This window comes from Sinocyclocheilus anshuiensis, unplaced genomic scaffold, assembly GCF_001515605.1.
Source record: "Sinocyclocheilus anshuiensis isolate Anshui unplaced genomic scaffold, SAMN03320099.WGS_v1.1 scaffold1274, whole genome shotgun sequence".
NCBI classification, from domain to species: Eukaryota; Metazoa; Chordata; class Actinopteri; order Cypriniformes; family Cyprinidae; genus Sinocyclocheilus; species Sinocyclocheilus anshuiensis.
In genome coordinates, this window is record NW_015558608.1 from 274,747 (window position 1) to 287,515 (window position 12,769).

General features: G+C 39.9%; 1 protein-coding gene across 1 annotated transcript; it reads left to right on the plus strand.

Annotated features, from left to right (window-relative positions):
• The first annotated feature begins 5,306 nt into the window (after positions 1–5,306).
• On the plus strand, positions 5,307–6,308 carry LOC107680281 (trace amine-associated receptor 13c-like). The gene has a single exon (XM_016476108.1). It carries the CDS (start codon positions 5,307–5,309, stop codon positions 6,306–6,308), a length of 1,002 nt encoding a protein of 333 aa, XP_016331594.1.
• Positions 6,309–12,769: the final 6,461 nt, after the last annotated feature.

Below are 12,769 nucleotides of genomic sequence, written 5' to 3' on the forward strand. Positions count from 1 at the left end.
CCATCTATCCAACCAGCACAAGAGAGAACCCCTATAAATAATCAAAGCAGTCTTACCTTCACTATCTCTAGAATCTATCCAATCAGCACAAGAGAGAATCTCTATAAATAATCAAAGCAGCCGTACCTCCATTATCTCTAGTCCTTCAGCATTGGCACATCCAATCGCCGCAAACATGTCAGAGGTCGAACTTTTCCCAGACGACAACTCGTTCGACACCACGGGTCCTCCGGCATCTCCAGTCGCCGTTCAGCACACCAGTGCTCCGCAGGACACCATAATCGAGCCCGCGGCTGCAACACGGGGCCGCCGGCCTTCCCGCACTGCCGTCGCTCATACCTCCAGACACCGAGGCACGCCATCACCTTCGCCTTCTAGGCGTCAGCCACCTTCTCCAGTGTCCTCCTATGCTTCAGCCCTCTCCTCCACCCCAGCTGCGGAAAAATGGACCGTGACCGGACTACGCCAGGCGCTCATTAGCTCCGGCATCAACGTTTGTCTTCAGAATTGCTTCATCACCCTGACTCCTTTTTTTACGGATTTTCTACTATCGGGTCTCTCACATGGCTTTCACACCGGTGTCGGAAAACTCCCCTCCCTAAGCCTCATCTGCCCCAATCTCCACTCCGCTCTCGCCAAACCCGAAACAGTCGATCTCCTAATTAAAAAAGAAATCGATGCAAACTTCATGATCGGCCCCTTTTCCGTCCCTCCCTTTAATGTTTTCCGTGTCAGCCCCATCGGTGTAGCTACCAGGAAATTCTCAGGTAAAAAACGCCTCATAATTGATTTCTCATCCCCGCATAATTCCCCTTTCCCAAGCGTTAACAGCCTCATTCCGCTCAAAGAATTTTCTCTCCACTACCATGACATTAACCAAGCCATTACCCTGATCAAAAACGCGGGTCGCGGCGCTTGGTTGGCCAAAGTCGACATCACCTCTGCCTTTAAAGTGATGCCCATTCAGCCGGATTTCTGGCATTTATTTGGCATCCGCTGGCATAATAAATTTTACCTTTCCGTCCGCCTCACCTTCGGCTGTAGAAGCAGCCCTAAAATTTTCGACATGTTGTCAGAAGCAATCTGCTGGATCCTCTCCAACAATTACGCAATACCCTACCTTATCCATCTTTTAGACAATTTCACGATTTTTTCCTTTGCTGAAGGAAAAAAAAAAAAAATTGATAGGACGATCTTGGTCGCTTCCACCCTCTTAGACAACCCAAGCTGCTCCAAACGCGAGCTGCTATCCAGTCTCGGTCATCTAAATTTCGCGATGTGCATCATCCCGCAGGGCCGCCCTTTCATCTCACATCTCCTCTCTCTCGCATCCTCCGCCCACGCACTTACGCCGCCCCCTCCGTCGGTTTCCGAGGATTTTACCAAGGCCGCTGGTTTGCATCTACGTGGCCCCCCCAGCTGTTAGACTTACCACAGCAGCTAAAATCCTCAGCTCTATTCGAGCTATATCCCTTAGTCGTCGCAGCCCTTCTGTGGGGTAAGGAGTGGTCCGCCACCAGCATCATTATCCACTGCGACAACGAGGCTACCGTGCACTGCATCAATAAAGGCCGTTCCCATTCACCCACCCTGATGCCTTTGTTAAGATGCTTGATTTGGATCTCAGCTTGTGACCAATTCATTGTAACTGCAAAACATATTCCTGGTTCAAAAAAACCCATGTTTCCCCTGCGCCGCAGCAGTTTTTTCATATTTCCCCAGTGCTGCAGCAGTGCCCGCTCCCGCAGGAGCTCTTCCATGTTTCCCCTCCGCCACAGCAGCTTTTCCATATTTCCCCACTGCCGCAGCAGTTCCCGCTCCCGCTGGAGCCATTATCTGTATTTCACACTGCCGCAGCAGCGCTTGCTTCCGCAGAAGCCATTTTCTCTTTCCAGATGCCGTAGCAGTTCCCACTCCCACAGGGGTTTTCTTTTCAGATGCCGCAGCAGCGCTCGCTTCCGCAGAAGCCATGTTTCTTTTCAGATGCCGTAGCAGTTCCCACTCCCACAGGAGTTTTTCTTTTTCAGATGCCGCAGCAGCGCCCGCTTCCGCAGAAGCCTCTAGTTCTCTCTTGTAAGCCTCAGCAGTGCCGCTACTACAAGCGATGTCCAGCACCCCACCAATTTTAAGTTTTGCAAATTTTGGGGGGTTATCAATGCTCCCCTCTGGCTGCTGTCCCGTACTAATTGCATCTTTGGGGGAGCGCTTCGGGTCCGGGCTTAGACCCGAGCTCGGACCCCTCTCCCCGGACAGCACGCCAAATACGCATAACCTTTACTCTGTTCATTATATGTAAGTGTGAACTCGTGAAAAGGAGTTTATTCCATGCTGCGGAGACACGTTCATGTGCATTAGGGGCATTTTGTGCAGATAGCCTGTAAGTCGTAATAGTAACGTTATGTTGTATAAATAACAAAGCGTATTCTATATGAGATAAATTATGAGTTAAATCCCATTGATTAATGCTATGATATGCTTCATTCTACTGGTCATCTTCATCACGCACAGCTCAAAACAGAAATGCAGAACATTAATAACTACTGTCATATAAATAACATTATAATGAGGGCACTATTATAATAAAACACTGAATTTTTAAAGTTTAGTTGCTGTGTTTCTGCATGTTGTTGCATGAAGAACACGTCCACAAAAGGAGTTCATTCAGAGCCGCGCAGACACGTTCATGTGCATTCGGGGCATTTTGTGCAGATAGCCTATAAGTCGTAATATTACCGTTATGTTGTATAAATGAAGTGTATTCTATATGAGATAAATGATGAGTTAAATCCGATTGATTAAAAACCTGCTGCTTCATTCTACTGGTCATCTTCAGCACGTACAGCTCAAAACAGAAATGCAGAACATTACTACTGTCATATACATAACTTTATAATGAGAGCACTATTGTAAAAAAATGTTGTGAATTCTTAGGGTTTCGTTGACGTTTAATGTTAACCATCTTTTAATCAAAACATAAAACATTATTTACCCCGTTTGTATCTGCGAGGTGTCCGTTACATATTTTCCGTGTGTTAATGTAATTTTGAATGTCGAAATCTGACTTGACTCTTGGTAATGTATTTTGCCCCGCCCCCAAAACATATGATTTGACTATCAGTCGAATATCGGCAAGATTCGAAAATTCCAATTCGACTATGAAAATCCTTAATCGGGGACACCCCTAGTAAACATGAACAAATTTTAATGTTGATGGCTGCAACACACTCCAAAAAGTTGGAACAGAGGCTAAATTAAAGGGAAAAGCTTATAGAATATCCACATTAAACTGTTTTGAAACAGTTCACAATAAGCAAGTGAATTGGTAATAGGTGAGTGGATCATGTTCAAGCCACTTTGTGCCAAATTTCATGAGATAAATGTCAAACAAATAAAAAATCATGGACAACAGACATCAAATTCTCAGTCCCTAAGACCAAAGGGACCATCCAGACTTTCACCAGTGACAGATGCAAACACAAATACCTGTCATGATATGAGGGTCCAGCAGAACAAACGACATGGGTGACTGGCATATGTGCAAAGGTACCATTGTCGTGGAGCAGGGTGCGAACTACGGGGGAGCTAGGGGGAGCTTGGCTCCCCTTAATAAGACATGGGCTCCCCTGAAAACGTGATTTGTGAAATTTTGCCCATGCGCAGACGAACCCCCCCGTTATAAAAAAAAAAACAACAAGTGGGCTCCCCCAAAGTCCACGGTATAGTTCGAACACTGTCGGCATATGTATCTTATTCCTTTTGTAGGTGAACTCGCTATTTAAAACGTCCACCTTAAATCTCAGTTTTAAAGTGGCATCAGAGTGTCAGCAAACGTGTATGAGTTTGAAGCAAGATTTCTTGTTCTTGCTAAAAAGAGTGAAAAGAACTATTTGTGGGTGGCTGTTTGTTGTTTCATCTCTCAATTCGTGTCGATAAAGTATAATAGGGTAAATCCTGTATAGTGATTTATCCTATATAGTGCTTGCATAAAGCAAGTAGTGCATACACTTGTAGCTGTTATGTATCTTTGTAAGTCCCCATGCGCAGACGAACCCCCCCGTTATAAAAAAAAAAACAACAAGTGGGCTCCCCCAAAGTCCACGGTATAGTTCGAACACTGTCGTGGAGGCATATATTGTACAGAGACATATACTGCCATTAAGATGACATCTTTCATGTCCATGGTTATTAGGTCAAGAAAATGCCAGGTCTCATTCTGCATGTGCTACAATAGAGTGGTTTCATAGTCTCATGTGGATGTGACTGACTGGCCAGCAGATCTGTCCCCTATTGAAAATGTATGGCCCCTCATGAAAAGGAGAATCAGACAATAATGTCTACAGACTGATGAAGAGCTGAAGTCTTGTATCAAGCAAGATTAGACAAACATTTTGCATGCAAAACTTCAACAATTAGTATCCTCAATTCTCAAACAACTAAACGTTGTAATTAAAAGGACAGTTGATGTGAAAGAGTGTTAAACATGCCTCTGTCACAAATTTTTTGGAGTGTGTTGCAGCCATCAATATATATAAAAAAAAATTATATTTACAAAATACAATCAAGTTGGCCAGTGAAAACATTGGAAATATTTCCTTGTATTTTTGTCACTTAAATAAAGGTTAAAGAGGATTAGCAAATTACAGATTCTTGATTTTTATTGCATTTAAAAAAATGTCCCAACTTTTTTTGGATTTGGGGTTGTATAATACGTATGCAGTATCTTAATGGTAACTGTTAGAGCACTGGCATCCTTTACTGGTCTTCAGACCTTCAGCCATCTGTAATTTGTCATTCAACCTGATCTGAAACTGAGTTTGTTAAATGGGGAGAGATCTACAACATTCTGGGAGGTGGGTCCAAAACCCATATTCATTCAGGATTTTAAAAAAGACTGTGTATTGCGTGGATGCAAAACAGTCTTACTGTGGATTTGTTAGGAACTATTTCTGACAGCCCTAATTAAATAAGAACTCATAAAGGGGTAGTTTTTGCACCCATATTGCTTCAGAAAACAGTGCGTGGCACATTTGATTCTGTTTCCAGAGGAATTACGTACAAAACTGTGATAATTTGAATTGTGTATGAACATACAAAAAATTTACTGGAATATAGATCAGATAAGGTCTAATAGGCTTATGAATATCTACATTTAGAACTATACATATTAAATTAGAGTGTGGGTTGATAGCTGAATATTCAAACCTCACAGTAAGTGAGGTGGTCTCTGAGTTTCCAAAAGTATAAAACTGAGTCATATTAGTGGCAAGCATCCTCACACAGAGTCTACTCTTCAAGATAGATCCATCATGGAGATGTCCAACTGGGGAGTGACAAACACGGAAAATCTAACGATCCGATATTGCTTTCCAGACAACAATTTGTCTTGTACCAAAAGTATCAGACCAGAAGCGGAGTACATTGTTGTGTACATTTTCGTATCTATAACATCAGTGTTCACCGTGTTTCTGAACTTGTTGGTGATTGTCTCCATCTCACACTTCAAGCAGCTCCACACTCCGACCAATGTGCTGATCCTCTCTCTGGCTGTGGCTGATCTGATCGCAGGACTGATTCTCATGCCAGTGCAGGGAATGAAACTCATTGAGCCATGCTGGTACTTTGGAGAAATATTTTGTTCAATATTTCCTCTTATTCTGTATGTGGTTGTCACAGCATCTCTGGGTAATTTGGTTATTATATCCGTGGATCGTTACATTGCTGTGAATGACCCTTTGCGATATCCACTGAAAGTCAATACCAATAGAGTTGTTGTTTCTATTGTTGCAAACTGGTTATTCTCCTTCGTATATTCATTTTATCTATTGTATGAGTCCTTAATCTATCCAGAAAGAAACCACACATGTATTGGAGAATGTATACTTTATGTTAAGTTGGAATATCTAATATTAGATTCCTTTGTTTGTTTAGTGGCACCTTGCTGTATAATTATTCCTTTGTATATGAAAATCTGTTTTGTAGCAAAACGGCAAGCTAAGCAATTAAATTCAGTCACAGACAAAAATGCCAGGTCAGAAAAAAAGGCTGCAAGAACCTTAGGGATTGTAGTACTGGTTTATCTTCTTTGCTGGATGCCATACTATTTAGTTACTCTTTCTTTTGGGCATGATGAAAATGATGTTCTTATAATTAATATAATGCAATGGATTGTATGCATGAATTCATTATTGAATCCACTTATCTATGCAATGTTTTATCGGTGGTTTAGACTGTCAACAAAATACATTTTGACACTGAAAATATTGGAACCTTCATCAGAGTACTTCAATCTGCTTCCAGAAGAGAAATGATCACAAACTCACATGCAAATAAGATAATCTGCCTCCAAATGGAGTAGCATTCTTGTTTTGAGCAACTCTGCTGAACATTAAATGACACCAAGTCATGTAGTAACAGCTTGTTTTTTGTTGTTTATTTGTTTTAAAATTTTTTATATGGTGTCTAACCATGTACACTGTGAGCATTTATATTTGTGAATGACAATGAACACGAAAGCACAGCAAAATGATGCTGGATACTGCTTTGCAAGAAAGATGTTAAAAGAAAAATGTAACGTGTCATGTTAAAGTTGTTATTTCAAAGATCTTTAGTTTAAATTAAAGAAATCAAATTTAATGCATGACCATGGGCATTCTGCAGTTACAGTAAAACCATTTGGAGACAAACTGCACAAAATGAGCATAAATGATTGATGTTTGGTTCGAGTGATAATCATTATAATATAATTTCCTTTTAAAACTAGTGCATTAATTTGTATGTCCAGATGATGTCCAGATGTATAAACTAAGGACTACGTAGTTATTCCCTTATACACTTTTAAATGTAGTAACAAACACACAGACACTGTGAAGACTGTAAAAAAAGAAATAAAATGTTAGATCAAATTATCCCAGAATCAACTTTGTCTTGCTGCCCGTGATCATGTCAAGGATCAGCCAAATTTCCAAGTGGGCATTAGTGTTCATAGAATGAAAATGATTTGCAACCCAATAATTCAGTTGTAAAATAAGATATAAGTATAACTTTTATTAATACAACTAATGATACATGGCTCACAGTAAAATCCATTGATGCAAACTATTCTGCTTTTTTGTCTTATTTCACAGTTTTGATTTGAACATATTGGCTTTAATTTATGTAATTCATGTAGGCACAAACATAACTGAATGTGACAAGTAACATTAACAGAGCCGTTTTTGGCATATTAGGCATATTTGGCATTAAGAGTGAACTTGATTGAAGAGTGTGCTTTATTTATTTCTTTGCAAAACGTTCAAACTGATTACTTTGCAACAAATTCTAGATTACCGCGTGCAGTCAGGGGAGGAGTTGAGAACGGAGACATGAATCAGACATTTTCTCTTTCTAGTAGTGATTTATCACAGATTACGTGGATTAGATGCAATATTTGTCAAATACTTAATGTACTGCTTAATACTATATTTAATCTCACAGGGCAGTGTCTATCTTTAAGGTATAAAGTTGGAGGAACAAGTATACTATATTTTCACCTTGGAATTATGATCTTTCATAAATTATATACAAGTTAACGCCCAATGGTCTCTCTCTCCTATAGAGAGATGCAGAAGGGCTTCCACGGACCACTTTATGGCAAAACATTCCTTCTCAATCACTGGATACCGGGAAAATAGATTCCTACTGAGGTAGGGCACTGGCTTTTTGGCTACTTTGCCTTCCTTGGCTAGTACCACTTCTATTTCCTTGTCGAGGTGTTCATTTTGTTATGTTCCCCTCCTGTCTAGGGGATTGTGAGGGGAAGTAGCAAAGGAAAAAGCATAAATAATAAAACAAATGGCATGAACACACTTCAGTCTTCTGTCCCAGAGTGAAGATGACACCAATTCAGATGTATGCAAAAGTGGAGTTTTATTTACAGCAAAAAAAAAAAAAAAAAAAAAAAAAAAAAAAAATCTTTTTTTCAGTATTTTTAAAGATAGGAAGCAATGGCTCAGGAGAGAGCAAGGTCTAAAATAACAAACAAAACAGTTCTCTAACTAGTTTAGGGAGCAGCACTAACTTTTCTCAAACACCCAAAAGAAAAGAGAAATAAACAACATAAGACTTTCCTCAACTCTCTAACTAAACCAAATACCATAATGAAAGTAGTATCCAAAGAAAAAGGCACACTCTCTCCCTACAGCTTCCCTTTTAACTCACAACAATATACAATAACAGAGTTCAAAAGAATATATGCTCTTGCACTTATCTTTCATTTAACCAATGAGCAGAACAAGAACAGGTACTACCTCCAGACAGTTCACAACTGAAGTACTATTAGCCACTGCTAATTCACAACTCAAACTCAGATTGGCAACTATAATCCTGAAACCACTGTATTCAGTCTGGAGCAGTGGAGAAGTGTGTCTCTCTGCAGCAAACACTGGACTGCTATGGGATTACAATTCTGCGCGCGAAAGATCATATTTTGAGCGCACAAAAGTGCATTTTGCACGTGCGATCTGAGTTTTGTGGAGAAAATGTTCGTTTCGCAAAGAAAAAAAGTCTTTTGAGCGCACGAAAATCAATTTTGCATTTAAAATACGTTTTTGGCAAGGTCTGCACACATCCAAAAACGTATTTTAAATGCGAAATTGATTTTCGTGCGCTCAAAATACTTTCTTCTTTGCGAGACAAACATTTTCTCCACAAAACTCAGTTCGCGTGCGTGCAAAACGCACTTTTGCGAGCTCAAAATATGATCTTTCGCGTGCAGAATTGTGGCAGAAATGTAATCCCATAGACTGCCACCATATACTCCACTCTCACCCTGCGTCTCAGTGTTCATACTATTCATCCTAAATAGTATGTGAGATTAGAATAAGTGTGTCCCAAAGCATGTTGAAAAGAGTATGCCAAAAGTCCCCGGATGATCTACTATTTCAGGTCGATTTTTGAAGTGTGGATCCGTGCACACTCTAATGGCTCAAATTGCCCACAATCCATTGCGCTTTGGCGAAGGATTCGGTCCAGAACTACAAACACGAATAAAATGTGTTAAAAAAAAACTACAAACGTGGCGGATGCGCACGATCGACGGTTAGGTAGAGAGGTTTACAAAAAGGGGTTTGAGTTACTAATAATCAACATTTAACCTGGTAAAAAATATTTATTTATTGTTATCCGTGTTATATTTCATCTGCAACAGGATTGTGAACTTTTATAAACATCCATTTGGTCGTTAACTTTTAAATGCATCTCCATTAAAGACGCAGTTGTGTGACGTGAGAGTATGTCCCAAAGCACAAATCACCAAAAGAGTACATACTTTAAGGGCTTAGTATAAGTAGGCACATTGAGATGCAGCATCAGTCTCAGGCATGCTCTGATAACGAGCTACTGGCGGTGGTGATTCAGCCTGAGAGGGCACAGGGGGGTATTCCAAAAAGCAGGTTATGTGACATACCCGGGTATGTTTGAGAATAAGCGAGCGGATAACCTCAGCTTTTGGTTCCAAAATCGGAGGTTACTTTCAGGGTATGTAAGTAACCATAGTAACTTGCTCTCTGAAGATAACCTGCTCCGGAGCAGCTTTCTGTTCCAGGGTTAGTTCACATCAGGGGGAAGTTCAAGCTCAATCCGGTGTGCAACGTTTTGCTACGGTTTCCGGTTTGAACAACATGTTTCCTGGAAACGGTGTGCAACAGTGTGCAACGGGGTTTGAGATACATTTTCTCTTGTTTGGTGGGTGTGTCAAACATGTCAGCCCAATCAGCAGCAACATACACTATGACAAGGTAATGTTTAATTTATTATATATATTTATTACATTTTATATTATCATCTCACACATGGATCTGCATTTTCTATGTCTAAATTCTAAATCAAAATACATATCTGATATGACTTACTATATAATTAGCATCAATCAAACAATATAATTCATATTCTCAAGGATTAAAGATTAAACAGGAAAAAAATAAAAAATGATTGCACAACCATCAGTTAGGTGGCGATATGCACTAAGCATGTAAACGACCATTGAACAAAAGAAGAAGAAAGAAACAGCATGGCACGCTTTTTCTTAGCGTCCATTTCCATAGTGACTCGTCGATTTGTCGCTCTGTTGACAATGTCTTGAGTCTTAACCAGGAACATACTCTGAGTTGAATGAACTTACTCCCGGACAAGTTTTTGGAACCACATACCTCGAGTAAGCAAGGTTTGGGGTTAATCAACCGAAAGTTCAAGGGTTTAGCTGACGGTAAGTTAACCGTGCTTTCTGGAATACACCCCAGTGAGAGAGCGAGAGAGAGAGAGAGAAAAAAAAGAGACACAAAGCACAACACAAGCACAGGGCACATGACCACACCCACACATTTGTACCAGAAAATAACAGCAATAATAATAACAATACGTCCAGAGACGTAACAATTTGCATCAGAAATCTGTATGTGAAATTTGGACTCTGTAGGACTCAACTGGAGCACATCTTTATCTTTAGATCTATTAAATACATCTCATAGTCCTCTGTCCACCTGATAGGGTTCTTTGCTGTCCTGCATGGCAGATTCTTCAATGGTGTTGCTATTGTTCCAAATTTCTGGATGAATCAGTAGTGCTGGCCCTCTAGACCAGAAGAGATCTTTCTTTGTCCTAGGTTGATGACTGCACCAGATAACTTAAAATCTGTCCACCTGCGGCTATTGTTTGCCATTGCCCAGATGGTACCCCAAATAACTGGTCTCATGGTGCACACACTCACATTTTTTCCTTTTCAAAGACAAACCCACTACCTGGATCTTTCCTGTCCAGGTTTTACAGTAGATCACTACATCATCAGTCATGCAGACCATTGTAGGGTTTAGAAGTTTGATCAAGGGGCTCCTGCCAATACCCCTTACAAAGGTCCAGTGTAGTGATGAATCAGGACTGTCCTAGTAGGCATTAAACTTGACCTGGGGCCTCATTTATAACCGTTGCGTACGCACAAAACCTGCCCTGAAAGAGGTGTACGCCACTTCCTATGCAAAAGGTTGGATTTATAAAAAACAAACTTGATGGGGAAAATTTGCGCACCTGCACGCAAACTCTGACCAATGCGTACAGACTTTTTTGCCTGGAGAGAGAAAAGTAATGAAGTAAACAATGATTTTAAACTGTTTTCATTTCACCATATACATTTACATTAAATATTCCACTCTCAATGAAGATAAGCACTGAAATTACATAAAGCCATTACACAGAAGTTAAACGAAAATTATATGAATTTAGACATAGCCTATTTGTAGTGGATGCGCTTGATTACTTTTCCTGTGGTATGTTATGTTTTAATGACAGCGAGGAGTGCTATAGGTGCACAATAATTTATCTTTAAACTAAACTGCACATCTCATGTTATGAGAAAATATTTTTTAGGTATATATGAGGTGTTTATGTCATGTGAAGGCATCTCCACAACATTATGAAAAATACCACTGTATTTGAAGGATACAACTTGAAGAAAACGGTAATATTGGCACGTTTCCTTTTTAAAATAATTTGTCAATGACGCGCAGAGTCAGATAACTGTATTTACACTATTTACACAATATAGGCCTATATTTTTCCACTAAAAAGTGAAATATTATTTGGCCTGTGGAAATGAATGAGATCAACTATTTTAAACAGTTGTTATGGATATTTTGATATATTTATTCTAAAACATAAGGATACTGGATGATTTTTAGCAATAAAAATGAATGTGTATGGCACAAATGGCATTTATAGTCCGTATCTCATATTTCCTTAATGTCTTGTACCTTTGACGGTGTTAAACATGGTGTCACATGGATGGGAATATGCATAAAAATGATTTGCAGATGAGGTTGAGGGGAGGAGTCTGGGTGGAGATGCACGTACGCACAATCTACCCTGACTGGGATTTATAAAGGGATTTTTGCACAGGTTCTGGCGTACGCATGGTTTTATAAATCTGAAAACTTTTGAGTGTATGCAAAATCTAGCTTTTGTGCCTACATACACTTTTAGGATGAAATCTACAGAGAGTTTTATAAATGAGACTCCTGGGCATTTCGATTACAGAAATCAGTGTAGGCCCATCCCAACCTTCTTAAGAACAATAACCAGTCTGCTGCTCCACTCACTCATGAAGACTTTGTAAGATCACAGCCAGAGTCTTATTCATCTAACCACCAGAGTGTGCCCTCTCCTGAATATTGACATCACTCCATTTCTTCTACTGCTACTTCCTGTTTGTAGCTTTTATAAACCATGTGCTTCCATGTACACATTGTGAAGTATTGGATGTTTACTTGCCTTACTGAGCATTTATCCATTGTGCCACTGTCTTGCTTACTGTTATGATTGATTGATTGTTTTTTTGTTTTGTTTTTTATTGACTTTATGGTTTTGAATTAACATTTCTGCCGTGATTGTCTGTTGGACTGTTTGCTTGTGAATTGGCCATCGACATTCCTGACCTGTTTGTGCCCATTGTTTTGGATCTTTTCAATAAATTCTTCTTGCAAAATGGATTCTAACCCAAATATAAGCCTGAGTTCATTGCAGAATACTTTGCCAAATCTGAATCCAGTGGAAGTGTCACAGCTCCAAGCAGTTTTCAACTGCTCACAAGGATTTCAAGCCCAACTCACCAGTCTGCGTGCCGCCAATGAACATCTTAGCCAATATATTAAATTACTCCTATCTATCAGAGCCAGCCCTTGTAAAATTTGCCATACCAGACAAATTTGATTACTGTTTCACCAGTGACAGATGCAAAGACAGATTA